Here is a 26,524-nt window from a genome sequence, read left to right on the forward strand (position 1 = left end):
AAACAAAGAGAAAAGACCCAGGAGCTCAGGGAGGAACCCACAGACACTGAGAGAGAAAGCCACAAGAGCAAGAAGCTGAAATCAATGAAACCCGGGAAAGAACCACAGAAGGAGCGGCCAGAATCTGAAGGCAACAGAGCCCAGAGGAGAAGGCAGAGACTGGCAGATGCTGCCATGTACCTGATCATTCACAGCTGCAGCTCAGGGAAAAAGCGTCTCCTGACAAAGCCTTGATTTGGACACTTTGACAGCCTGAGAACTGTAAGCTTATAAATTTGTAAATCCCCATTGTAAAAGCCAACCCATTTCTGGTATATTTCCTTGGCAGCCTTTAGCAAACTAAAACAATCAGTACTATCATTACTGTTACCATTTACTGAGTGCTTCATATGTACAGTATGTGCAAAGCTTTACATCCATTTTCTCATTTAAGCCTCACAACATGAGAAGGTACTTTTGTTATTCCCATTTGTCAGGTGAGGGAACTAGGCTCACACTGATGAACCAACTTGCTCAAGATCACTCATTAAGTAAAGGAAAGAAACAGGAATCAAATCAGGGAGATGATTCCCGCACCCACTCTCTTAGGAAAGGGTAAGTGGCCTGGCTCTCACCATTTTACAGATGAGGGAATTGAGGCCCAACCAGAGTGGCACAGTTGGTGAGAAGCAGAGTTGGGACTCAGGCCCAACTCATACTCCCTGTACCATACTGCCTCCTGCCAGCCCAGACCATCACCTTTGTGCCTTGGTGCCTGCTCCTGGGGTTCTGGCAGGCCATGGGCAGCAAGAGGGCCCTGGGTAACTGACTAAGATCCACTCGCAGTCCTTTCAGCCCCAGGGCAGCTCACACGCTGGCCTTTCCTGCATTCAATGCAAGATCCAAGGAAGCAGAAGCACCCTCCCTTCCACCCCTTCCCCTCTCCCTTCCCTGGGATCCCAGATGGCCGATACACAGACCATTCTTGCTTTAAGGGCTTGATTCTTGATCTTGCAGGGAAACAGGGCACACCCAGCAGGACTGGCACCCACATGGGCACTTCTGACACCGTTAGGAATTGAATATTTATTAAATGTCCCCGTGGGCTCTTGTCCTCTGTGTTTATACTGGAGGATGAGGCTTACCAAACCTCTCTTCATCTGCCAATTGCCCCTATGGCAAGTGCCATATGAAAAAGGCCCTTTTCCTCAGAGTTAGAGTTCTGGGGCACTAGTCCCAGCTGTGCCATCTGTGTGACTTCACCTCTCTGGTGCTCAGTTATACCTTTTGTAAAATATCTCTCCCACCTTCATCTTGAGGTTGTGTTGAGAAAGCCCATTAGACCCAGATATAACAGCACTCCACCCCATAAGCCAGGAAGCCTCACAGGCAAGACATGGTAATTTGCCAAGCACTACTTCAACTCTTGCCTAACTTTTGGAAGTAGGTAAGGAAGGAATTTGGAACCCCAATTTCATGTATAAATAGTCTAAACTAGACAGGATTTTCAGAAATCTCTAACCTCTGTCTTTCCAGCTATGCTCCCTGGAGGCTGAGGTGCCTTAGAAATGCTACAGGGCCTGCCACAGAAAGCAGAGCTCCTGGGGGAAAAAAAATCAGCCCTTATGGGCTGTCACCATCTTGAAATTCTTACTTTTTGAACAAAGGACCCCAAGTTTTCCTTTTGCTCTTCATGAATAAGAGCTCCATGACCAAAGAAACAAACAAAAAGTTGAGTAAATCCCTTCAGTGTACAGATACGGAATCTTCAATAGCAGCGCAGAAAGAGGCTGTGTGCCCAAGGTCACATCCCCCTTTTAGAGCCAGCATCCTGACTGACTGAACTCACTGCTGGCTCCTCTCTCACCTTCAGTGTGTGTGCTCCCCTCACTGCCTCTAACAGGAGCAACCCGAGGCCCAAGGAGAGATGCTTGAGGCCACACAGCTGTGACAACCATAATAGTGCTGATGGCATTTGGCTACATTTCTTGATACTTTAAATCCTTCTTGGAACAAGAAAGGGCACAGGTAAGATGGCTGATACATGCACACACACAGTCTAAACAGTTACTTTTAAAAATTACAGTCAGCCCTCTCCCATTTGCCAGCCTTCATGGGTGGGGTTCTTGGAAGGGGCTGGGCTGGCAGCTCTTCACCCAATTAAACCATGTCAGCAGTGAATTTTACCAACTCATTGGGCACTTCCTCAAATCAGTAGTTGGGCACTCTCAGTGCCAAAAAAAAAGAAAAAAGAAATATGAAAGATTCAGTTGCAACTGTTTCCTCCCTCTCTATCCCTGCCCCCATGGCTCATCACAGCTGGGAGTGGGAGGGGCTCCCCGAACCCCCACTCAGCCAACCCCTGCCCCGAGGCCGGGCCAGCTCCTCACTTCCTTGTTTCTTTGTGAAACCGGAACGAAGCAAGTAGCTCAAGGCAGTGGGATGGGTGGTTGAAAAAACCCCAGTGGTCCATAGTAAGGCCCAGAGTGAAGCTGAAGAGGTACTTTTAGCAACTCTTGGCCCTCTTGCTGGTCATACCTCCTGTGTTCAAGAATAGCTTGGGCCAAGAGTCCCTGCCCTCGACCAGGTGGAGACACACGGGATATGGGCCACAGGGCCATGTAGCAGAGATTTAGATGGGGTTCAGAGGAGGCCTAGAAGCAGGTGCTGAGGGGAGAGGGCTCCTGATTTTGGACAGAGGAGAAATTCCGGGCGAACCTGGAGTGAAATGATGTGAAGTCGCCCACCAGGTACCAAGCACCTTCTGTGAGCTGAGCACTGGGCTGAGGGCACTCCATGCATGTCTTCTGGGTAACCTTGGTTACACACACACACACACACACACACACACATGCACACACACACAAGCAAGGGCCACATCATCACTCTTATTGTTTTCACCAGGGCTTATTACTGGTAACCTCACTTGCCCAATCTCATGCAGCCAATAGGCGGTCAGGCAGGAGTGCCAAACCAGGTTTCCCTGGCTCCATTTCTGAGAGGTGTTCTCCTCCTCTTCTCTAGAGCCCTAGACAACTGTCCCTTGGAGGGCCAGGGGCCCACTACTCAATGACCTTTGTCCTTGTAAGTTTGGGACAGAGTTCTAGGCAAAATAGCCAGGCCCTCGCTGGCCCACAGAAAGGCCCTCCAGTGAGTCATTAGTGTGTTTTTAGTGGAGCATCAAAGTCCAACCTCCTTTTCTGGTGTGAACTGCCACAGTTGCCTGCAGGTGTGTTTCTTAAAACAAAGACCTTAGCACTAGTCCAGAGATTCAGAGACGACTGTCCTTCTCTCCCACCAGCCCCTGCTGCCAGTGGTTCCCATCAGTGTTTCTGAAGCAGAAAGCTCTACCTGTCTAGTGTATACGTGCATGAGGAATAGATGGCAAGAGCCTCCTGCCTCTTTTCTCTCTGCTCTCTTTTTCCCACCTGCAATTTTCCTCCTTCTGCTACCCTGCCTGAGGTTAAAACAATGAAGTCTGCTAATAGGTCAGTCTACCAAGATGGGTTTTTTCCAAGACACTATGTGGTCTCTGGACATTTCTAGAGATGGGAAGATTGTTATTTGACAGGGCAACCAGTACCAACTCAAATGACTTCACAAAATTTATTTCTTAGAAAGAACCCAAACCTACCACGTATCTGTTCCCCATCATTCTTAGCCACCCAGAACACATCTATTTCCCTCCTCTACACAACTTTTTTTTTTTAAGATATATTTATTTATTTCTATCCCCCCCACCCCCACCCCCACCCCCACCCCAGTTGTCTGTTCTCTGTGTCTATTTGCTGCGTCTTCTTTGTCCGCTTTTTATTGTTGTCAGCGGCACGGGAATCTGTATCTCTTTTTGTTGCATCAGCTCTCTGTGTGTGCGGCACCATTCCTGGGCAGGTTTCACTTTCTTTCGTGCTGGGCAGCTCTCCTTTCGGGGTGCACTCCTTGCACGTGGGGCTCCCCTATGCGGGGAACACCCCTGCGTGGCACGGCACTCCTTGCGCGCATCAGCACTGTACATGGGCCAGCTCCACACGGGTCAAGGAGGCCCAGGGTTTGAACCACGGACCTCCCATGTGGTAGACGGACGCCCTAACCACTGGGCCAACTCCAACGCCTCCTCTACACAACTTTGAAGTCAACTTGCTTCCCCCTCCCAACCCTCCAGGTTAAATGTCACAGGTGTCAGGTACTTCAAGGATTGACAAGAGCTTCTCTGGAGATCATCCCCACTTCAGCAACCCGAGCAGTTATAACTGTTGCGTCAATGATGAGACTTCCAGAAGCCCCTCCCCATCCTGCTCACTAACCTCTGGACCTTCCTCCAGGTGGCCCCTTGGCACTTAATGTGGCAGCTGAACCAGCATAGGGTGTCAAGAAAGGGCTGAGCACAAAAGATCCCACAATGCTCTCACTTCATTCAGGAACTCTGTGTCCACATCAGAGGAACACTGGCCTAGGGGTTTACAGCATGGGTCCTGAACTAAGACTAGACCTGTGTTTAAAACTCAATTCCCACCACTTACTAGCTGTGTTCTTGGGCAATTTGGCTAACTCCTCTGTGATCAGCTTTCTCCTCCGGAAAATGGGGGTGATAACAGTGCTTGCCTTAGAGGAGTGTTATAAAGCCCATGGCCTGCCACAAAGTGGTATTATTTTCAGGTGGGGGTAGTGTTGTAGAATTTGAGAGAGGTTCAATTATTTGCGTATAGAGAGGCCAGGACTCAGGAATGATTTTGAGAAGGAAAAATGGTTTATTGACTGCCGGCCTGGACTCGGGAGCTTTCCATTTCAATCCCAAACCCCCAACAGGATTTTTGAGTCCCTTTTACACAGAGAGGAAAGGCCAAATGGTCCTTTTGTTAAAGTTCTCAATAGGCTTGAATTAGCATATATATCTTCCACATCTTAGGTAAGCTTTTAGCATGGACCTCAGGCATTCTGGATAAGCTTTTAGCATATTTGGTTTGCATTTCCCCTGAATACTTAAAGTTTATAGACCTTGCATTGTTAAACTGTTTCCTGGGCAGGACTGCAGCCTTTTATCATCCCACACCTACAGGTCACAGATAGTTTAGGTTATCTCTGAAGAGACAAAGAGCCTCCCACCCACAATCCACATCAGTAGGGCTGTGTGAGAAGCAGTTTCCAAACAAAGTATCCCTGGCTATCCAAACTTTCCCTATCTTAAATCAGAATGTATCCATTAGAAGAGTGAGGGACACTTTCATACCTGTCTGGGGCTTGCGTGCCCCAATATCCTGTCCATGATCATCTACCAAATCAGAACCTTTTTCAGGGTGCTGGTGGGCGGCTGCTCAGGGAATGTGGCTTACGATGGCCTTTGTGTCTTTGGCAGTCCTATGCTCGCCCTCTAAAGGCAGACTGATCTTACTATCCATGGAAACACAACCCTACCACCAGCACACAGCCTGCCATATTGCTGCTAAATCAAGGCTCTAAGGACTCATGTTTATACTTCCAGGCACATCTTTCCGATTTTTATCCCAATTTAAATCAATGATACCTACCTCAGGGGTTGTGGTCAGGATTGAATAACATCTGTGAAGTGCTTGACAAAGAGCAAGTGCTGAGCAAATGTGAGCTTGCTCCCCCACCTAGGATGCAAGCTCCCGGGTACAAAGGACCTTGACAACTAGTTCCTTTGTACCTAGGCCTATTAACAATTTTAAGGTGCTGCTATTCACTGAACTACTGGGCTCTGTGTACCTGAGAGCTACCGACAAAATGCAAATGTGTTGCCCGGAGGGGGAAACCCATTAAAAGTGTTTAGGGCCCATTAACCTGCTGGGGCTTGACCTACTGGAACACAGGTTCAGGCAGTCTGCTGGGAGAGAAGAGTTTGAGGAAGGCAAGTCCAGATGGCGGAACAGTGAACCGGTAAGTGCCTGGATTTCTGGCCAAAGGTGGCAGATCTGAAAAGGAGCTCTCAGAAGGGTGGGGCTGAAAACACTGGCTCCCTTCTGCGAGGTTTAAAGTCTCTTCTCCTCCCCCTCACCGCCTTTTTCCCAGGCGCTAGGCAAAGCTGCCGCGCCCGCCCAGCGCCCTGGTTTGCTGGCTGCCTTTGAAGGCTTTGCGGTTAGTGTGTGAGCCCAGCTTGTTGCCGGGCTGAGCAAACAGGAAGCGGTGCACATCCTGCGCGCCGGGCCAGGGACGCGCCACAGCGCAAGCCAGGAAGGTTCTGCCAGCTCCTCCCTCCCAGGCAGCTCCTGCCTACCTGAGCCCCAGGTGCCCCGAGCCCCCACAGCGGCGAGCCCCAGCCAGGAGGCCATCGGAGGCACCCTCCCAACCCTGCTCACATCGAGCACCAAAGGCCTGATGGGTCATAGACACCTTTCCCAGGCTTCTTAGCTAGTTACGACACACACGTGTCCCTGGGCAGGCGACTGGGGACTTTCAGATCTGAAAAGCACAGGCCCATGGGGAAGCGATTTGAGGGCACGGAATCTTTTCATGAGTCTGCCCGGCAGGCTGAGTGGGCTGGAGCCCACGGAAGTAGGGTTTCAGCTGGGAGAAGGCCCTTGTCTTCCCCGCACTCTGACCGTGGATGGTGAGAGGGCATGGGGCAGGTCACGGGGAACAGCTTAGTAACAGGTGAAGTCCAGCCCAGGATTCCAAGTGCCGCAGAGTCAAATGCCTTAAAAAAGTGCACGCCTTTTGCCCCAGCAATTCCTCTTCTGGAAACTGATCCTAAGGGAAAATTGTGGATGTGAATATTTACCTTAAGGATGTTTAATGGAGAGTTGGAAAAAAAATTGAGTCAACCCAAGTACATTAGTTTGTGCCTGGTTAAATAATCACGGTGCAAACACCATGAATGTAATTAACAGCACTGAATTATCTATGTGAATGTGATTAAAAGGGGAAATTTTAGGTGGTATATATGTTACCAGAGTATAAATTTGAAAAAAAAACCAATAATATAGGACTGTACAACACAGGTGAACCCTATTGTAAACAATGGACTTTATAGTTAATAGAACAATTATAGTTAATAGAACAGTTATAATAATGTTCTTTCATGAATTGTAACAAACATATCACATTAATGCAAGATGTTAATAATAGGGAGGTATATGGGAACTCTGTCTTTTATGCACGACTTTTCTGTAAACCTATAACTTCTCTGATAAAAAAGTAGTAATCATCATGGTCTATCCATACAATGGAATGGTTGGCAGCCATTGCAAGTTATGCAGTTGAAGAATATTTCATTGCATGGGAAAATCTTAGGAGACTGTGTTCAGTGTAAACAGCACATACCAACACAGTTTGTGTAGTATGATTTTTTAAGCATTTAAAACTGATTTTAAATCAGTTTTATTGAGGTATAATCAATATACAATAAACTGCATGTTTTTTAAAGTGTACAATTTGTTATGATACACATATGTTACCATGAAACCATCACCACAGTCAAGATAAAGAAATATCCATCATCCTAAAAATTTCCTTCTGCCCTTTTGTATTCCCTCCCACTTCTCCTCAGGCCCCCCATAAAAAACACTGATGCATTTTCTGTTCAGAACAATTAGTATTTTTTTTAAAAAGGGAGGTAGATAGATGCTTAATTCAGAGAAGGCTATTCACCTACTAAACAATTTGGAAAAGGGTTATGGAGAACTTTTTAACCAATATATGTGTGTGTGTGTGTGTGTGTGTGTGTGTATCTCAAGTATGTATATGTGTATGTAGAGAGAGGGTAGAATTTATTATAGTAATTGTCTTACTTGGCCATGGGGATTGGCAAGTCAGAATTCCATAGGACAAGCTGGAAACTCTGATGAGGGTGATGAATTCCTCAAGAGAGGCTGGCCAGTTGAAGCAGAGGCAGAAATGCTTCTTTCTGACTTCTGAAATCTTCAATCAGTTCTGGCTCTTAAAACTTCCAATTGATTGGATGAGAAGACCCCCACATAGCTGAAGGCAAGCTCATTTGTTGGTTGTAGATGCAATCAATTGATTATAGATGCAAAACCACCAAGGAAATGCTTTTGCAGTAACAATTAGACCAGGGATTGTTTGACCAAATAACTGGACACCATAACCTAGCCAAGTTGACACATGAACTTAACCATCACAGTACACCCCTTATGAACTTGACACCCACACACATCCTCTTAAATCATATTTAATCTCCAAAAGAAAGACAATAACATAGTCACACTTACACCTCACATAATCTGCCACGGATCATCTACAATGTAAACATTCTAAACTTACTGCAAAGGCCTTCAATAAATGCCTTTTCAACGGGATGGTTGCTGATGTTGTAAAATTGCCTGCAAATACCTTTCAGCTGTCATGGTGAAGGTCATGATGATGATAAATATTCATGTGAAAGCTGAGGGATATTTCTTGGAAGGGTGACTTCTCTAGTGATCACGGCTGTAAGTGTGCTGGTGGCAGTGGGGACGACCGCAGTGATGATGGCTGTAGGGTGACGGCTGAAAGGTGATGGCTGTGGGAGTGATAGTAGCAGTGGTGATGGTTGCCAGTGATGACCTTGGTGATACAAGCTGACCAGGAGCATTGATCCAACAAGCAAACAGATGGTCCAATTTCTGGCCTGTGGATTTTGGTCAGTGAGATAAAGGGCTTGAGTAGGTCATCTAATGTCAAATAGATTGACCACCTCCAGGAAGAGAGAGTAGAAGGACTGATGTTGACTGACATGAGGCAGCAGGGTAGGGACTTTTCTCTGACTGTTCAACCCAAGAGCCGTCTGCATCAGAATCTCTGGAGACTGAAGCTGGGACTTCCTTCCTCCCTAGGGGCCGGCAGGGACTGCAATTGCTGTAAGAACAGGTCACGTGGCAGGGCTTCCTGTATGCCACTGCCGCCACCGGGTGTCCATGGCCTGCACCCCCAAGCTGCCACTGCAGCAGTCAGAGTGGCAGCCAGTGGTTCAGTCCATGCCGTGCCCCCTAGGTGGTTTTGGTGTGGCTGAGAAAGAGACCTCTGCATCTTGAGACCTTGGAGAGGCGGGACCGAGTCTCACCGAAGTAGAGGACCATGTTGCGCCGAAAGCCCTCCAACGCCAGCGATAAGGAACCCACACAGAAGAAGAAGGTAAGGAGCATCTGTGAACTCTTTCCTTCCCCCCTCTGCTCTCTCAACCCCATCCTCTTCAGGACCCTTAGACATAGGAAGAGCCAAAAGTCAGACATTGAGTCCATAAGTAGGGTCTGTTCTCCCAGAGGGCCATGGGACCGGGACCCAAAGATTACTAGAGTAGCAGAAGTACAAAAGAGACTTTTACGATTCTGGAGTAGCGGAGTTCCGGAAAAGACTCTTAAAAGTCTAGACTTAACAGAATTGAATGCTACAACGATGGGCTAGGGACCTCAAACTAGAGGCTATAATCCTATACCAGAATTTGAGAATTACAAAAAGACAATTCTTGAGTTAACTCCTGAGACTGTGCTTAATTCTCTCTCCCCAACATTGATCCTGCCACCACCCCTGCCAGAGCGGGGGCTCCCAGGAGTAGTCTCACTCAAAGGGGCCTGCTGGGATGCCCAGTTTGGAGCGCTGATGCTCCCAGGGAGCCCACCTATTGGCCATAGCCCAAACCCTGCCCACCTGGTTCAGCTCTGTCCCAGCTCCCCAGGCCCATTGGAGATAGCCTGAGATGATTTCCAGACACAGGAAAAGGACCTCCAAACCTGCAGTGGGATGTGGGAGAACATAGGGTCATGAGTGTGGAGACTTGTTTGTGGACACTGAAAAGTGAAGCTGCTGAGATGATGAGTGGGAGTGAGGGCTGAGGAGGGAAGGTTCAATGGAAGGATATTAGAGGCCAAGGGGAAAAGTAGCTGTCGTGGACGGCTGTGGTGTTCATCTTTCTGGGGCTGAGGCTGGACTAGAAGATTCCTTGAAGGCTCTGCCAGATCTAGGTTTCTCTGGTTAAATTTAAGGATTCCTAGATTTACTTCTTCGGCTCGATTCTAGAATTCTCCCAGGCAATCATCAAGTATATCCTGCACATCCTGTGGGATTCTGGGAAGATGCCAAAGCCGGCCAGATGGCGGTCTAAGAAGCTGAGCCCCAGGCCCAGACTGAGGCCCTCGCTCTGCCCTGCCTGTTTTCCCTGGAGCTCAGTCTACATGCCCTATGGGGGAGCCCCCTTGTCAGGGGAGCAGCTCCCAGGCAGAGGCTGAGACGACTGAGAGGCTGAGTCCCAGGGCACTGGGCTGAGCATCCTACCCCATCTCAGGGCCTTGGGCGGCAGCCATTTCCGGCTTTACTCTCCCCACCACAGCTGCTTCTCTAAGGCTAGAGTGGAGGTGAGTGGGGGTGAGATTCGTGAATCTTCACATGGGCTCTGTCACCCCTGTCCAAACCCTCTACATTGTTAGGCTGAGCAGGCCTGCCATTGGCTGCCACTCCTCAGAGAGCAGGGCCACTTCCCCTTGCTCTCAGGCTGGTGGGGGTGGGAAACAGACTACTCTAGACACTGCTGGGCCCCAAACCACAGGGGAGCTGAGCCAGAGGAAAGAGTCTGAGAAAGAGCTAACACTTTGGCACTGGGACCTTGTGCCACCTCAGGTGGAGGCACTCAGGGGCACAGGGAAGCCAGAAGGCCCCTTTTCCTTTCCCGACTTCAACTACCCAGTTTCTGTGTTTGGGTGGGTGGGCCTGTGGGATTTCCCCCAGGCCTGTCCCAGGAGAAGCAAAGCCCATGTAGCATTCTGAGGGCTGCATTCTGTAAGGGAATGTAGTCCAGGCAAACCCCACCCCACTGTACTTCTGCCCAAACTAGGATGAGCTTGCTTCCATACTCTCTAAAAACCCGTGTCATAGAAATTCCCTTAGAAAAGCCAAGCCTCCATAAGGTGGAGACCGCCCCTTCCCCAGGCCTGAGTCAGTGGACCTGGCTCCCTCACAGCTTGCACAGATGACCTTGGGCAAGTCCCTTTCCCTTGGAGGCCAAGGTGACATGGCGGAGAGGAAAGTATAAAGGCACGGGTGGCCCCTCTCTCCTGTCCCTGCTTCTCCTCTCTGTTCTCTGAAATGGAGACTGAGCTGGCGGTGGGGGGCTGGGGGGAGGGAGGGAGGATGTGTCAAGGAAAGCTGAGTTGGAATCCTGCTCCTACCACTTTCCAGCTGTGGGACCTTGGGCAGTCCATATGCCTTCTTTGGGACTCAGTTCCCACATTTCCAAAAAGGGGGATAGCTCCCGACCTGCCCACCTCAGGAAGTTGTACGGATCATCTGGCACCAACAATGTGTGAGTCCTTTTCACACACGTTGCAGGCACACACGAGGGGGTACGTGTGGTAGGCATGGGCGTGGGTGGGGAGCACACGGCAAAGTAGAATGAGCCTGAGTCCCAGCCCTGCAGTGGAGAAAGAAAAACTCAATAGCGCCAGCTCACTGCCCCCGCACCCCTGAGCGAGGGCTCATCAGGCACCAGGTGCTGTGCTGGGCCCTTTTTCTTAGCTTGTTGACGCCTCACAACCGCCTTGTGGGGTAGGGGCGGATATTGTCATTGTCCCTCCTTTATAACCCAAGGCTCAGAGCAGTGAAGTGATGCACCCAAGTCACACAGCTAGTAAGCTGCCAGGGCAGGGATTCTGGCCCAGATTTGTCTGACTCCAGAGTCTTAACCCCCTCGCCACGCTCTTGTCCCCCTACTGATCTCAAAAGCACTCGAAGAGTTGGATGAGCATAAAGGACTCATCAGTAGGAGAGCTCTGCTGGGCAGACCCAGATGGCCGTAGAATGAGTGACCTATCAGACAGCAGAGGGAGGAGCCAGGCAGGCCTTCAAGGATGGTGGGGTCAGGATGTGGCACCTCCTCTGGACCAAGGAGTGGGGAGGCCCCGGGGTGAGGGGAGGGCATACCCCTTAGCTGCCCTTTGGAGATGTTTTGCCCCCCTCAAGTTCTCTCTCTACCCACTCTGATCCGATTTCACCCAAATGCCTGTGTTGGGGTATAGGAAGGATAAAGGGATCTGCCCTGTGACTTGCCTTCCCTAAAGATAATCCTACCACACCTTACCCTGACTTTCTGCTACACCCCAGACTTCCCATCAGGGGCAATGGAGAGGAAGCTAAGATCCCCTTCCAGTGCTCAACTGTTCCCTCCTGACAGTCTCTTCTTGCCCCCGTCTCCCCCAGTCCCACCCCTCTACATCTCCCATGGTTCCCTTCCCACCTCACACCTTTAGCCGTGACACCCTACCCTCACCAGCCTGCACTTAGTATCTTCAGTAGCTCTACATTGCTCGCAGGATAAACCCCAAGTTCCTTGGGCTGGCTGACCTCTGCTCACCTCCACTGCTCCACCTCCCACCCTGCCTGGTCCAGCACCACACTGGGAGCACCCCGACTTGCACTCTTATTCAAACCTTTCCCAATTCACCTGGTTCCCCTTCATGGCTGAGCTCAAGTGTGCCTCTTCCATGAAGCCCTCCTAAACTCTTCCTCCTCCACACTCCTACTTGCTCTTCTTGTAGCTCTGTTCATACACCACCCACATTCGGCACTGCACTCAATCCACTTCCACACATGGATAGGCTACCCCATGAGCTCTGAGGTGGCGGGAGCACGGTAATATGCACAGGCTTCCAGAGTCACAGACCTGGGAATTGCACCTCTGTTCTTTCCACCGCCAGCTACGTGAGCCTGCCTGGGTCACTCCATTTCTCAGAGTCGCCATCTCCTCAGCTGGGGAGTGGGGTGCAGCAGGAGGCTGTGGTGAGGCTGGAGTGTACTACACAGGGTGCCAGCCACACAGGAGGTGTTTAACCCTTGTTTCTGGATTTACACACATGCGCGAGAGGCCTGGAACTCAGCACATGACTGTTACACGGAGAGGGTAGTTGCGGAGAACCCAGGATTGCTTAAGAAGCCGGAAAAGAGGGTGACAACCCGTGCAGTGGGAGACTCTAAGGGGTCATCAGGGCAGAGTTTCTGCAGGGAGCAGTGTCTTTTAAACTGGATTTAAAATCCTTTTGATTGAAGTACAAGGTACTCTGGAGAAGCACATAAAATGTAAGTGTACCACTTGATGAATTTCCAGAAAGTGAGCACCCCCATGCAGGCAGCACCCCAATGAAAAACCAGAACACTTCCAGCACTCCAGTAGCTGCCCTTGTGCCCCCACCCCACCCTGCCAGGCACTACATGCCCCCTTTCCCCTGGGGTGACCACCATTCTGGCTTCTAACAGCAGAGATGAATTTGGCCAGTCTTTGAGCTTCATATACATGGAGCCATATAGTATCAACCCTTTTGTGACCCCTTTCCTCAGTCATCATCATGCTTATGAGACTCATCCATATTGGGGACAGTCATACTAATCTCATTGCTGCGTACTATTCTCTTGTGTGACTGGGCCGCAAATAATTTATCTGTTCCACTGTTGGATGGGCATTTGGGTTGTTTCCAGTTAAACTGGATTTTGAAGGAGGGGAGAAAAGATGGTTGACGGAGAGATCGGCAACACCCTGAGTAAGAGCATGGAGGTGGGTTAAGTGAAAGGCTAAGCATTACCTGACATTTGATGAGTTTTTCACTATGTGCCGGGCACTGTTCTAAGCTCTGTGTGTGAACTCACTTGTTTCATCCTCACGATGACCCCATGATGTGGGTGCTATTTTACTGATAAGGAAACAGAAGCCCAGAGAAGTTTAGTCACTTGCTTAGGTTCGCACAGCTAGTAAGCAGCAGAACCAAGATTTGAACCCTCACCCCCTGACACCAAGGGAAGAAAATGAGGCTCAGAGGGCTTACGTAACTCGCCTCATATGATACATCCCAAAGTTGAACTCAGCTGATGCCCAGAAATGTAGCTCTTTCCAAGAGGCCCACATACTCCCTTTTGAACATGGAAGACAGGCCAACAGTGTACAGTCCTACCTCAGTTGAGTATAACACCTCCCCCAGGAAGTCCTCACCCCAGAGGGAGGTCAGACAGAAAGCCAAAAGGGGCTCTAGATTTCAGTGCATCCCTGGATGGGAGGTTCCTTCAGGGTCATTGAAAAGCACTCAGGACATTTGGGTTTGCCCCTGAGGTTGAAGGCAGGCCTGTCAAAGGGCCACCCTACCTACTGTTGGTGGCCCAGAGAACTTGAATTGTCCTTTCCATCTCCCTGGGCTGAGGAGCAGCCAGCTGCACTCAAACCCCAGAACCTTCTCCATGGCCTCCTTTGGATTGCCTCTTCCCACTTTGTGCTAAGGCTGGGACAGAGGGGCCATCAAGCAGAGTTCGGGAGACAAAGGCTCCTCCTCCCAGGCCCCAGATTACAGATTAATGACAGGAAAGGGCCTTGGGAAAGAGCTGCAATTAAAGGGCAGCCGAGCAGTGAGTTGACTCTTCACCAACAAAGCCTTCTTCTGGCCCCATGCCTGCCCTCTTGCCTGCTTTCCAGGCTCGCCAGTCCCTAGGGCTTCAGGGGCGACTCTCAGCCTCCTGGTCTGCAAACCAGTCTGAGCATTGGTGGAGGGAAGGCCACAATAGGCCCCGCCAGCCTATAAATAGCAGGCCTGCCCAGTGCCCACCCTCTCTCTGTTCCCTCTTTTCCATGCAATAAGAGGAGGAAGTTATCCAGGCAGCTGCATCCGAGCCATACAAGAGGAGGAAATAAATGGAAGGTAGAGGAGAGAAAGGGAAAGAAAGGGAGAAAAAGGAAAGACTAGTGGGAGGAGAAAACCAAGGAAGGAGGCTGGAAGAGATGCTTGGGAACCAGAGCGGTCATCCTGCGGTCATCCTTTCCCCTTCCTACCCCCACCCATGGGCCCCTTTTCCAGCTCTCCGGTGTAGCATGTAAGAGATTTTCTGACCAAGGCTGCAGGGGCCCCACCCATGAAGCCCTCACGGTGGTGATGTCTGCTTGGCTGACCTAGTTACTGGTCATTCTCCTTGCTCTGACCTCTAGGGATGTGTGACCCCTGACCCCCAATTGTTCACGTTGCTTTGGTTAAGATCCACCCAGAATGCTAAACTGCTACCCTGCTGTCCCCAGGATTTGGAGCCACTTGTTTGTGTGTTGGGGGGTGGGGTGGGAACAGGTGATATTGCCCCTGCCCTGGGGGCTTGTCGCTGGACCTCCCCCCTTTTAGCATGAAAGAGGATGTGAAACTTTCAGCTTTGTGTGGGGCTTCGTGTGCGTTCAAGGCTTTGGTTCCTCCAGCCCTTATCTCTGATGTCTGCAGTCTATCCCTGTCTATCTGTCTGGCCATCTGTGAACCCTGGTTCCTGTGTGTATCTTCTGTTCTTGCCTGTTTATTTTGATACAGGCTCAGCCCCAGCTTCTCATGTGGAAAGTCTGCCCTCCTTACCTGCTTTGCCCTAGTGGTTTTCAGCTGCTATCTCGGCATATGCATGCACATACAGTTAAGAACGCTCATTTCCTAAAAACAGTCTCATCCACGCAAACAATGGGTCATGCCTGCAAGTCCCAACGCAGGCAAACATCAACAGTAGCCAGCTCATCATATGAATGGCCAAGAGTAAAAGCTTAGATGAATAAAGAGAAAATGGCAGCTTTCTTTTGCTGCATCAACCCCAATTATGTGTGTCCCAAATCTGTAGGCACCTTCTGTGAATAAGCTCCTTTTGTGGTTTCCAGAAAGTGTAATGCCAGGTCTTACTGGTTTCTGGTGGGATGGCCTTGCTCCTCTTGGGATGCGAGGTTATCAGGTTGGAGGCCCTGATATGTTGACCCTTAGCACAGTAATTGAAGAGCAAGTGCAGAGCAGGTCCATAGCATGGAGGCTGCAGCGTTTGGGGCAGGGAGGGGACCTGTTCTTCCTTCTGTAAACATGATCCTCTTGTATACACTGAGGTATGTCTCTAATAGTAGAAATACACTTACCCTGACTCATTTAATTTTTCACTCCAGGGTTCTTCTGAAGACTAAAATTCAGGTACTGCTGGAAATGTGGTTTTATTCTGAAGCCTGGTCAGGAAACTTGGTCTGTGGCCAGGATTAGGGGTCCATTAGGCTGGTGTAGCCAGGTAGCTACAAGGACTTCTTGGCACTTCGCCTCATTAGCCCTGTGCCCTCAGGGCTCATGTGGCTCTGCCGGGCCCTAGGGTATGTGTGTGGGTGGTGGTGGTGGGGGAGACAGATGGTTACTCGGGCAGTCATTTCAGCGCTAGTGATTGCAACACCTTTGCTTCTTCCAGCTCTCACTTCAGCGCTCCAGCAGTTTCAAGGATTTCGCCAAATCCAAACCCAGCTCCCCCGTGGTGAGCGAGAAGGAGTTTAATCTGGATGATAATGTGAGTTTCAGAGCCTCTTTGGGGGATCTGGCTGCTGGCCCTGGGTGGGAGGGTTGGGGGGAGGGGGAAGGGGGAAAGGAGATTTTAGGATTGTTGAGGCAAACCTAACCCAGAAGGCCCCCCCACTCCCACCTACCAAGATTCTGGGCCCCAAGAACTGACCTGCATTCTTTTTAATTACAAATTAAATAGGGCCCCTGGCAGGAGGTGGAGATCAAGACAGGGTTAGGGTTAAGAGGTAAGGGACGGGAGCCTGCCCCCCATCCCCAACTCTGCTGTGAACAGAAGGCCTCCTTCTGCCTCCAAGTCCTCAGCCCAAACAGAGTCACCAGGATCCCTGGACCTCTTCCTTTTGTTGCCACAGATTCCGGAAGATGATTCAGGTACCCCTACCTCAGAGGATTCTGGGAAGAGTGGCAAAAAGCTGGGGAAGAAGTGGAGGGCAGTGATTTCCCGAACCATGAACAGGAAGATGGGCAAAATGATGGTGAAGGCCCTGTCGGAGGAGATGGTGAGGCCTGGGAATAGAGGAACGGGCTGGGGTGGGGTTGAGGGGGTGTCGGTGGACAGGCACCACTCTGGCAGGGCATGTGCATGGCCACCTTGACAGCCACTGCTCAGGTATCATGCCTGAAGGTGCTAGTTAAATACAAGAAAGAAGGTCACATGGGAGGGCGAGCTCCCTCTCAGCCTCAGACACTGAAGCAAGTCAGGGTTCTGAGGGAACGGACACTGCCTGGGAAGGGGGTGGGGTTCGAGGAGGGGTGAAAGTCTGGTTAACAGAAGCTTCTTGCCAAGGCAGGTCTGAGGGGAGGGGCAGCTGAGAGAGAGATAAGATTGCCTGAGGCAAATTCATCCACCTGTCAGTTTTAATTAGAACTAGCCCCTAGGACTGGGAGGCCCTGATTTGAAGAGGACCCATGTATGAAAGAAAATAAAGAAGGCTGGCTTCAGCTCTGGAAGGGTGTCACAAGCAGAGCTGTGGGCAGGCACATCCCCAGTAGCTGAAATGGCACAGTGAGTCTGGTGTGCTAGTGGTTCTTACAGGAGGCAGTGGTGTGTAAGAGCCGGCTCATTCTGGTTTATATCAGCTCACAAGAGCTGAAAATAACTGAAATAATTCAGTTATTTTGCAAGCCAGTTGTCAAACATAGCCATTCTTTCCATTTAGTGATATAAACTTACCATGAAATAAATGATATGAAAAACTAAGCTACTAAATACTCAAACCTGGTCGCTTCCTAATTCTTGTACCACATTTTCCTATTATCCCTGCATCCACTGTTTATGTGTTGGAGATAGTCTCTAAGGGTGTGCAGCTGCACATTTCTGCCCGACGCCTCCCGTTCAGTGATGTTACAGTGGGAGATTGACTCCAGTCATGGTGAGGAGTATTTACAATCTGGGCATTGGCAAACATCACAAATCAGCACTTTTATTCCAAGAGAGTCCGCTGTTAAAGTGACCGGCACACCACAGCACTGTGGTGTGTAGGAGCGTGAAACTCTGGAGTCAGGCCAACGTGGCTGTGGGCTCCCATGGCATCTCTGACTGCTGGCCAGCCTTGGGAATGTGACTCCTCATCTGGAAAATCAGGGCAATTATAACCCTCTCTTTAGAGTGATGAAATGAAATGACAGACGTGCTGGCACATAGTTAGGTGCCCAACCCAAAGTAGTTCCTCTCCAGCACCACTTTTTGCCTGACTGTGCCCTAGCCACAGCTCTCGGTCCAAGCTCTGTACCATGGCCTTTTTGGCATGGACATCAGCACTTTAAGCTGGCAAAGAACATTCATGCAGCATTCCGGTTGAGCAGCATTCCTCAAGGTTGGCAGGGCAAGGAATGTCTTTCCCATTTTCCAGAAGAGGAAATGAGGGCTCAGACAGTATTGTACAGCCCAGGCCCATTGCTCCTGCACTTGGGGCTGCCCCATGTGTGCCCCAGCTGAGCTGCTTGGGACTTCTTGCCTCCTCTCCCCCACAGGGAGACACTTTGGAGGAGGGCTCAGCCTCCCCAACATCTCCGGACTGCAGCCTGGATAGCCCGGGCCCTGAGAAGATGGCACTGGCCTTTTCTGAGCAGGAGGAGCATGAACTCCCGGCACTCAGCCGTCAGGCATCCACAGGTGAGGAGGCCAGGTAGGGAGGGGCCACCTTCTGGGTCTGGAGAAAAGGATGGAGTTAGGGCCACGCAGGTGGGCTGTCTGAGAGGGGCTAAAAGAAATGGACCCTTATTGATTGCCTGCTGGGAGCTTTCCCAGCCCGCTTCATGTTAAATCTTCACAACCCCATGGGGCCAGTACTATTGATGTGGAAACTGAGGCTCAGGGAGTTTAAGTGGTTTGCCAAAGGTGACCCAGTCAAATGAGTGGCACAATCAAGACTTGAGCCCAGGTCTGTCTTAGATGGGTTTCCACTTGCTGTCTTCAGGCTCTGAAGGGGCTCGAGAACAGAGGAAGAGCCTCATTGCCATCTTGGACCAGCCCATCCCCACCTATTTCTTTGCAAGGCGAGCCAGAGGCAGGGCCCTTTACAGCTCCCTGGCCCTCTGGTGATGGGGAGCAGGCGGTGGGGGAGGGTGTTCTCCGGCTGTGAAGACTCAGCCTCTTGCACCCTAGTTTGCCGGCTCAGGGCGCCACTTGGCATCTTCTAGAAGTCGTCGGAGCTGGATGAGAGGCTCTGGCAGCCCTGGTTGGAGGAGGGGCTATGGGCCTGAGATCATATTCCAAGCTCCCTGCTCTTTCTCTGGCTCCACAGACACCTCCCTGCCCCACCCCTGCCCTCACTGAAAGCCGTTTAAAATGTCCATCATCCTGCCCTTCCCAGAGAGAAAGAGCCCGTCTGAGTTCCATGTGACATTGTGATAAACACTAAGTCTTATTAAGTAGAAAAAGTAAACTATTAATGCAGGGAGTGGCTTTTTGGGTGGAAGGAGCACTGGAATGTAAGTCAGGAGACCCCGAATCTAATTGACCCTCTTACAAGGTGAGAGGCCTTGGGCAGGTCACTTTGCTTGTCTGGCCTCAGTTTCCCTCGCCTGTTCACTGGGGTATTGGCCTAATCAGTCTCCTGAGGCCCTCTAAATTTGCCTGTCCTTTGGTCTATGAAGCATTTCTCCTGTTGGCAATGATTTTCATGTCTGAGGCCCTAGAGGTAAAGCTGTCTTCCTGCAGAGTGGCTGAGGGATGGGTCAGAATCCTTTTCACAGAGACTTCCCAGAGCCCAGCTTTCTTCTCCAGTATGCATCCTTGGGGTTTCTAGCCAGACCGCCTGGCAGGCACCTGCTGGGCACTGCCCCCACTGTCCTGAGACAAAGGTAACCCTCTTCTCTGCCCCATCTCCTACAGGCAGTGAGCTCTGCAGCCCCAGCCCAGGCTCTGGCAGCTTTGGAGAGGAACCACCTGCTCCCCAGTACACAGGGCCCTTCTGTGGCCGGGCGCGAGTCCACACTGACTTCACCCCCAGCCCATATGACCGCGACTCACTGAAACTGCAGGTAACGTTGGCGTCTGGGCCCCTCCTAAGCCAGGCAGGCTGGATCCACAAAGAAGGCCAGACCGAGCCCAGGTAAGACAGTGTCAGCAGAGGCCAAGGGACTACCCCTCCCCTCTCCTCTCCTCTTCCCCAACAGAAAGGAGATGTGATCCAGATCATCGAGAAGCCACCCGTGGGCACATGGCTGGGCCTGCTCAATGGCAGGCTGGGCTCTTTCAAGTTCATCTACGTGGACGTGCTGCCCGAGGAGGCTGTGGGTCCTACCCGCCCAAGCCGCCGACAGAGCAAGGGCAAAAGACCCAAGCCTAAGACTCTGCATGAGCTGCTGGAGCGCATCGGTCTGGAGGTTTGAACTCAGGAGGTCCCACTCCCCAGGGCCCAAAAGTCTCTTGGACCAGCTACTAGTATCAAGGGAGGCACTCTTGCCCCAGGGATGGGATCCAGGGAACATCAACTGTGCCCTCTGCCTACAGGAGCACACATCCACCCTGCTGCTCAATGGCTACCAGACACTGGAGGACTTCAAAGAGCTGCGGGAGACACATCTCAATGAGCTGAACATCATGGACCCACAGCACCGGGCCAAGCTGCTCACAGCTGCCGAGCTGCTGCTGGACTATGACAGTGAGTGGGTTCAGGAGCAGGTGGTGGGTGCCTGTGCCTCATATTTCGAGGAGGGGAGGCCTGGCCCTGCCACACTCTGGCCTGGGGCCCTCCCACAGCGGAAGGGAATGCTCCATACTTAAATGCAAGCCTCTAGGAGTTTGTGGCAGGAGGGGTTTGATCCAACCCCCTTTGAGATCAGAGTGGAGACTTAAGGCCGCAAAGTTAGGTAATAACTGAGCCAGGATTCAAGCCCAAGGTTTCCTGGCTTTTAGCTTGGTGCTGATGAAGTTTGAGATCCTGGGCCATAGAGGTGGCTGGATGTGGTAAAAAGAGGGGTGGGGGTGGGGTGGGGGTGAGGGTGGGGGTGGGTGCCCAGAGGGAGAGACAGCCTATAGTGGACTTCCCAGCTTTCCTACCCTCATGCAGGGGTTCCGCAGGGCTTCTGACTCTCCCCAAGCTAAGGCCCAAGACCCTCATGTTCTGTCTTCTCTCCCTCGCCCCTGGCAGCGGGCAGCGAGGAAGCCGAAGAGGGCGCTGAAAGCAGCCAGGAGCCAGTGGTGCACACGGTATCAGAGCCCAAGGTGGACATCCCTCGTGACTCGGGCTGCTTTGAGGGCTCAGAAAGCGGGCGTGATGAGGCGGAGCTGGCGGGCACTGAAGAGCAGCTGCAGGGCCTTTCCCTGGCCGGGGCACCTTGAGACGGAGGTGGCAGTGCAGGCAGAGGCTGGGCCTGAGTTGCAAGCACTGTGGGGATGGGCCCAGTCTCCTGCAGTGGCCCCGGGCCCAGAGGACTAGCATCGAACCTGGCCCTGCTTCCCAAGGGGTGCTAGGACCACAGAGGCCCAGCCTGGGCCCTTCAAAGATCACCTGGAGTGGATGAGGAGCCACCTTGAGGGCATATCCTACCTGCCTGGCGACTTCTTTCCATCAGCTCCTGACAGCACAACAACACCTGGCCCCATCCAAACCCCGGCAAGCAGGGCACCAAGGGGCCACCCTGCCCATGTCCCTCCCCATCAAGGCCCACAAACCTTCTTGGCCTCTGCACAACCTTCCCTGTTGCACTGTGCCTAAAGGGGGTTCAGTTAGTGTTTCAGGTCAGTCTCAAACCTCTAGGGAAATAGATTGTTTAAAAGGACCCTTACTGAGTATGGGTCAATCTAGTTTCCCTAAATCAGGTTTGAAGAGAGCTGCGTGTACTCTTCTCACTTCCTTTCTCCTTTCTTTGAAGTTTTGCCACTAAATTACTATGTGGCATGAGCCAAATGCCATCCCGTCCCTGGGCTTAGGACTGATGGGCTTACACTGGAGAGTCTCTGAGGGTCTCGCCAGTTCTGACGTTCTGTGACATTAAAAGATCTGCTCTCCTGTTACCCGTGGCTCAGGGCACCAGTGGGTTTACTGAGGGGCTGGAGGAGCCTCTGGTACCCAAATGAAATGGTGCCCCCTGCTCATTCATTCCCTGTCTCCCCTGAGGCCAAGTTGCAACTTCTCTAGCTTGAAACAATGCTCATACCTCATACAGTGCCTCCCCTCTCCTTCCACTCCTCCCCCACTCCAATAAGACTCCCCCAAGGCTGATGGCAGAAGGTCAGACCTGGCTTCCAAGACAGAGCTACCCCTCTGCTCCTTAGGATCACCTGGAAGCCAGATGCAGGTTTGGGTCCAGACTTAACCACTTATGTGGGTCTTAACAAGCAAAGAAAGCACTAAGCTTGCCATTGAGCCCACTACCCCAATTTTGTTTTATTAGAGGTTTTAGTGTACCCTGAGCTCCAGAAGGGGAGGGAGCATATCTGCTGGTAGGGGTCTCCCTCAACCCCAGTACCAAGTCTGTGCCCTGAATCCCCAGAGTAACCCTTCCCTGGTGCCCAACTGGCCTGGAGACAAACAGTGCCCACTACATCTAGAACTGCCTGCTTGATGGACACGCTTCTCAACCCATTACCAAGAACTGTTCAAAGCTGGCTTGGGGGGAGGGATTGGGTGTAAATACAAGGGGGTGAAGGGAGAAAGGTTAGTAGTAATAAAGTACATGGTACAACTAAATTACTGTCTCCAGTTATCTTTCCTATGGAGGGAGGGTTGGAGGAGGGGCAGAGCAATCTCTCAAAGCTACCCCTAGCAGAATGTTTCTCCATTGCCCTTTCAGGGCCATCTCTGCCTTTCCTGAAGATGCTCAGTGCCCTTGACCCTGCTGACCTAAATAAAGCTCCAGTTTGAAGCCCTAGACAGCTCTGTCCTCTCCCTCCAACCACCCTCCTGACAATAGGGCACAGGCGCCCATGGCCTCCGTGCCTTGCTGGGCTCTGAGAGTGGGGTGAGGGTAGCTATTTCTCTCCTGTAATTCTTCATTTTCACAGGAGCCATGAAGAACTTCAACCCAGTGAGGAAGGACCAGCATTGAGGGGCTGTCCAGAGTCCAAGAGGGGGAGACTTGCATTCATCAGGGCCTCTACTCTGAGGTTACCTCTTTCCAAGCCCCACCCTGTGCCCACTGAAGCTACAACATCTCCAAGGGTGGTGGGATGGAGACGAAGACCCCTAGTTTCCTTTCTTTTTCTCCCGCCATTATCTGCATTAGGGAGGGCAAATTGGAGGGTTGTTACCATAGTGAGGACAAGGCCATTCTACTTCCAGGCCTTGTTACTCAGTTGCACTCATCCCATTGCCCTCAGTGGCTGTGGGCATCAGGAAAATAAAAGCATTACCCTCACCAAAGAAACAAAAGCCCAGAAAGCCTCAACTCCCAAATGAAACCAATGCTGTCATTTACATGTCAGTGAGCACTGACGTATGTGCCAGGGACTAAGTGCTTTACATGATATTATATCATCCTCATGGTATCCCACTGAGGTAGGCACTGTCATCACCCCAGTTTACAGAGGAAGAAACTGAGGCTCAGAGAGATCGAAGACATTGACCAAAGTTGCACAGCTAGGAAGTCACAGAGTAAGGAGTCTGCCTGACTTCAGAGTCCTGCTCTTAACCTCCATACTACATCGCTTCTCAAAGGGCCTTGTCCAATACCCTTTCAAAGAAGCCCAGCCCTCTGGAGGACAATCTGACTCTCCGTAACGGGCAGACCCTTTGACCCAGCCCTTCTCCTTCTAGGACTTCATCGACAGAAATTGTCACATAAATGTGTATGTGTGTGTGTGTGTGTATATATACACACACGCACAAAGATACTCATGACAGCTTTGTCTGTAAGAGTAAAATCTTGGAAACAGCATATAGTGGAGAATTAGTTATATGGATTGTGATTTCATTCATACAATAACATACAGCCATTAAAATTATGTCGTAGAAAAATATTTAATGACATGGGGAAAATCTTCATGATTCTTTTATTCTTTGATTTTAAATCTTCAAATCATACAAATAAGATACAAACATTCTTGCTGTAAACGAATTTCATGCTAGATCAAGGAGGAAAGCAAGTAGTAGAACATTATTTAAAGGGTAACTTCATTTTTGTTTAAGAAAAAATGAACCCATACACACAGAAGAACGACCAGCAGGATCTAGACCAAATGGTTAACAGTGGTGATCCAGTGAGTGGAGTGTGAGGGGGGAAAATGAGGAAGAGAAAGGTTCACCTTCTACCTACATTTTTGTTTTATTTGAATTTTTTAAGTATCCATTACTTTTCTATCTATTAAAAAGAAAGAATATTTCACTTTTTAAAAAAATTAAACCAAATAAACAAATAGGACCCAAGCTATCTTTAGGCACAGGCTTCTGGAAAGATGGGGGTGGAGTGGGGATGGGGGCTTGATAATGCCCAAAATGCTTAAAATCCACACACACAAGAGCTGTAGCAGAGGAGATTCCAAAACCTTTTTAAAACCCCTAGGTAATGCCTATCTATCAGCTCTAAGCTGCAATAAAGAAACTGGGAGAATCAGGAATGACTTGAGAAATGATGTTCTGAAATCCTCTCCTGTCCAGGAGTTGGGAGGGTGTTTCCGAGCTCTCAGGATCCAATTTGGTCTATTGGAGGAGTACTGGCTCAAACTAGGTAGCTGTGCAAGGGCTCCAATGAGCATGGGCTGTTTTTCTCTTTGTTTGTTTTGTGGAGGGAGCAGGTGAGGAGGGGCAATAAGGACTACAGGCCAGGACATGACGGGTGAGAAAGGCAGTGCCCCCACAGGGCTGCAGCCCAGGACCCAAAGCCCCTTCTTCAGGCAGGGCTGCCAGAAGCTCTTGTTGAGCACCAGTGATTTCTAAAAGATGCCAAGTGGCACCCTGAGCCAGCAAACCAAGGTCTGGAGCCCAGGAAGCTGAGTCTTCACAGCTAGAAAACCCACCTTCATCTCCAGCCTGGATGTCAGAGGGCCAGGGACCTAAAACTTCTAGGTCACCCCACCCCCACCCAGGGCCTGGGTATATTAAGTAAAGCTCCTCTACAGTAGCCCCGAGTCCAAGTCTTGGCTCTGCCATTCTCTAGCTGGGTTACCATGGACAAGTCACTTAACTTCCTTAAACCTCAGTTTCCACATTGATAAAGTAGGGATAAAAGAAGCCCCATGAGGTTGTTGTGATGTTATGAAATAGGTATGTATTTAGTCCAGTGTCCAGTATATAATAGATGCTCAATGAATGACTATGTGTCCCATCTCCTACATTTCCACCTCCCTGCTACCACCATTTCATTCCCTTTAAGACCCATCTCACCCCTGACCCCTAGTTAGTACAGTGGCCAAGAGCAAAGGCTTTGGAGTTAAACTACAGAGTTTCAAATCTTGGCTCTACCACTTACTACTTATGTGACTAAAGGCAAGTTACACAGACACACATTTCTTTTCTGTAAAATAGGAATACTGATCTAATATCTACCTTTTGGAGTTTGTTAGAGGAATGAGACAAGGCATATAAAGTTCCTGGCGCATAATGACAATAAAATGGTGGCTATTTGACCTTTTTTGTAACCTCCAGGGTACTAAGTTCCAGATTGGGCACAAAGGCTTGTGCTTGTCTGCAGACTGAAGGACATTCAATGGCCCTGGCAAAGCCCAAAGATGAATTGATATCCAAGTCCCTGGAGGGTTTGGGAACTCAGGGGTAGTGGGTTCCAGTTCTTGTGCCCAGAAAGGCTGGTGATGGAGAAAAAGCTCACCTGGGGAGTATGGGGCAGCTCTGGCTCTGCCCCATTCAGAGGCAGATCACTAGTCCTGGGCATTAGATTTATTTTAGGCAACTCCCTTGGACTTCCATGGGCTGCTAGGAGGAAAAGGATAAAGGACAGATTCAAGAGGATTTAGAGCCCAACATGCTCACCAATTCAGAGCTAGAGATACCTCCCTCCTCCCCATTCCAGCCCAGAGAGCAGCTTGGAGCATTGGCATATCCCAGTAAGCTATCTCTCAAGAGTTGCCTCTATTTCTTCCAACATTATCTTGGACTGCCCCAAGCAAGGTCTGATCAGCTTCCTCAAGCTACCCCCACAAAAGCTGTTATCTCCACTTATTCCCGCTCCTATCTCCCCCAATCCCTGCAGCAGCTTGATCTGACACATGGCTTCAGGGCCCTAGGCTCTGTTAGTCTGGCTTCTAACCTCTCATTCATTGAGATCCTTGCCTAAATTTTTCACAAGACTGGAGGCTGCAGTTGGGCCATCAGAGACCTACGGCATTAAAACAAAAGCTAAAAGAGGTTTTTTTAAGGGAAAAAAGGATACTAATTACCATAGTCTCAGCAAGGTCAACCCTACCCCACCCCACCCCCACCACCACAAGTCAGGAAATTCAGGATGATGTATGAGGTTTCCCAGCTGGGGAAAAGAAGTGGCTCTCACACCTCTCCTTCACAATAGAAGTTACCTTACCTTCTCACACAACCGTGGCCACATTACATATTATTCAGCCAACAACACAATCAAGTGGGAAGGAACTGCCTCCCCTCAAGACCAGCCAAGACTCCTCCTCCAGGAAGGCCCTAAATAAACGGAATTCTATAACACTCGGTACGTAGGCTTCACCTCTTCCTATAACTTCACAGTTACTAATATAGTATTTGTGTACCATTACCTCTGGGACCTGGCAGGGATAGCATTAGAAAGAGCCCAGGCAATGACCCTCACAAAGGGACAGCCAACTTGGCTGTGGGAACCCGACAAGGCAACTTCCTGACTTTCTATGCTAAAGAAACCCCATCATCAGTTCAACCTAAGTGCAGGGGTCTCGAGGG

The 26,524-nt window shown here is 50.4% G+C and overlaps 1 protein-coding gene across 1 annotated transcript; it reads left to right on the forward strand.

The window, feature by feature from the left end:
* The first annotated feature begins 8,821 nt into the window (after positions 1-8,821).
* On the forward strand, positions 8,822-22,381 carry SASH3 (SAM and SH3 domain containing 3). Its single transcript, XM_004465661.4, has 8 exons — positions 8,822-9,066; positions 16,135-16,230; positions 16,595-16,741; positions 18,216-18,357; positions 19,579-19,727; positions 19,863-20,072; positions 20,200-20,350; positions 20,840-22,381. Exons 1-8 carry the CDS (start codon positions 9,010-9,012, stop codon positions 21,028-21,030), a joined length of 1,143 nt encoding a protein of 380 aa, XP_004465718.1. The 5' UTR covers positions 8,822-9,009; the 3' UTR covers positions 21,031-22,381.
* The last annotated feature ends 4,143 nt before the right edge of the window (positions 22,382-26,524 follow it).

Source organism: Dasypus novemcinctus, chromosome X, assembly GCF_030445035.2.
Source record: "Dasypus novemcinctus isolate mDasNov1 chromosome X, mDasNov1.1.hap2, whole genome shotgun sequence".
NCBI lineage: Eukaryota > Metazoa > Chordata > Mammalia > Cingulata > Dasypodidae > Dasypus > Dasypus novemcinctus.

Bases quoted from the DNA above. Each gene is read 5' to 3' on its own strand.
- SASH3 (XM_004465661.4), top strand. From the start codon at position 9,010: ATGTTGCGCCGAAAGCCCTCCAACGCCAGCGATAAGGAACCCACACAG. The intron at 9,067-16,134 runs GTAAGGAGCATC...TGCTTCTTCCAG, and splicing joins AACCCACACAGAAGAAGAAG to CTCTCACTTCAGCGCTCCAG. The intron at 16,742-18,215 runs GTGAGGCCTGGG...TCTCCCCCACAG, and splicing joins AGGCCCTGTCGGAGGAGATG to GGAGACACTTTGGAGGAGGG.